General features: G+C 36.3%; 1 protein-coding gene across 1 annotated transcript; it reads left to right on the top strand.

The window, feature by feature from the left end:
• Positions 1-366: 366 nt before the first annotated feature.
• Positions 367-1,311, top strand: LOC102856153 (olfactory receptor 51V1-like). The gene has a single exon (XM_006885509.1). The coding sequence runs from the start codon at positions 367-369 to the stop codon at positions 1,309-1,311; it is 945 nt and encodes a 314-aa protein (XP_006885571.1).
• Positions 1,312-1,932: the final 621 nt, after the last annotated feature.

Below are 1,932 nucleotides of genomic sequence, written 5' to 3'. Positions count from 1 at the left end.
CCCATGGGTGATCAGCAATACTAAGAAGGCATACTTATGATCATCCATTATCTTCCTTCCAGAAATAACAGAGACCCACAGAAATCTCATCCCATATTCCCATGTGCCTATTGCTCTTTCTAAAACTCCTTGCTTTGTGGGTATCACTAGTCACAAGCACTAGAAATTCTGTCTAGATAGCAAATTTTTGCCCCTAAAGAATGGTAAGTGATATATAAACTCTCTAATTTTCTGACTTTTATGACACCAAAGGAAATTATACTGCATCTTACTTTCTTCTGAAAAACAGAAATCAGCTGTTAAGAATTTGAGAACCATAGACCCATCTAATTAACTAAATCTCTCTAGAAATATTTTCAGTCATCTATGTCTATGATTGCCATCTCCAACTTCAGCGATTCCAACTTTGTTCTCACTGGTTTTCCTGGCCTAGAAGCTAACTACCTCTGGATTTTCATCCCTTTCTCCTCCATCTATGCCATGGTGTTCATGGGAAACTGCATGGTGCTTCATGTGATTCGGACAGAGCCCAGCTTGCACGAGCCCATGTTCTACTTCTTGGCCATGCTGGCCCTTACTGATCTATCCATGGGGCTATCCACAGTGCATACAGTGCTGGGAATCCTGCTGGGTCTAGTTCGAGAGATCAGTTTGGATTCGTGCATTGCACAGTCTTATTTCATCCATGGTCTGTCTTTTATGGAGTCATCTGTTCTTCTTGCTATGTCCTTTGACCGGTACATTGCCATCTGCAACCCATTGCGTTATTCCTCTATCCTAACTAATGACAAAGTCAAGAAAATTGCAATAGCTATTTTAGGTAGGAGTTCTTTACTCATACCTCCAGTCATCATCCGCCTGAAATTCTTGAATTATTGTCATCCTCACATTTTATCTCACTCTTTCTGCCTACACCAAGACTTAATCAGAATGGCCTGTTCAGACATCCGTTTCAACAGCATCTATGGCCTATTTCTGGTAATCAGTAACCTGTTGTTGGATGCAGTTCTCATACTTATTTCTTACATCATGATTTTGCATGCAGTTTTAGCCATTGCATCCCAGGAGGAAAGGATGAAAACCTTGCAGACTTGTGTGTCTCACATCTGTGCTGTTTTAGTTTTCTACATTCCTATTATTGGTCTGACCATGGTGCATCGTTTTGGGAAACACCTCTCACCACTGGTTCATGTTCTTATGGGAAATATCTATATCCTTTTCCCACCCTTTATGAACCCTATTATTTATAGTATCAAGACTCAGCAGATACGAAAAAGAATTAAGAGATTGTTCCAGTTTAAAGGTACTTAAATACCCTGAGATTCAATGTAAGTATGATTAAAAGTCAAAAGTGCAATTCTGGAGTATTCAGTCAGTATGTAATTAAAAATAAATTTAGAACTTTTTATATATATTCTGCATGTTTTATTTTCCATTTTCCTACAATTTAGTATGTGAATTAAATGAACACAAATAATACTGTGACTGAAATTAACATTTATCTTAGGGAAAAATTAATTAGTAATTCTTGTAACTTCTTATGACCAGTCCTATAATTTTTTTCTAATGATTTTAAATAATTACTAAAAGATGAATAATCATTTTAGTTACTTTCCCCTGTTGTTAGAACCAAGGAATATTAAACTATTTCAGTCATTCAAAGCAGTAATAAGAGCAAATAAATAAACTAGAGTCTTTATGTTAACTGTTAGCCTGTATCTAAGTCAGCATTTCTCTTACTCAAATTATCTATCCTGGCGTAAGGAGCTAAAAAAAAAATTTAAAAAATGTAAGAATTATTTTGATAATTAAATAATATCGTCTTTTGTATCAAATTAAATTGACCTGGTGGGTAGGCAGATGTACTGCCAGTCCGGAAGAGGACAATTCAAATCCACCAGCTGCTCCATCAGAGGAAGATGACTAATCTCC

The sequence above is a fragment of the Elephantulus edwardii genome, unplaced genomic scaffold, assembly GCF_000299155.1.
Source record: "Elephantulus edwardii isolate Elephantulus edwardi_28Jun2011 unplaced genomic scaffold, EleEdw1.0 scaffold00044, whole genome shotgun sequence".
Taxonomy (NCBI): domain Eukaryota; kingdom Metazoa; phylum Chordata; class Mammalia; order Macroscelidea; family Macroscelididae; genus Elephantulus; species Elephantulus edwardii.
Note: the sequence above shows the minus strand (reverse complement) of the source record. Positions and strands in the feature narration are given on the sequence as shown.

Bases quoted from the DNA above. Each gene is read 5' to 3' on its own strand.
- LOC102856153 (XM_006885509.1), top strand. From the start codon at position 367: ATGTCTATGATTGCCATCTCCAACTTCAGCGATTCCAACTTTGTTCTC.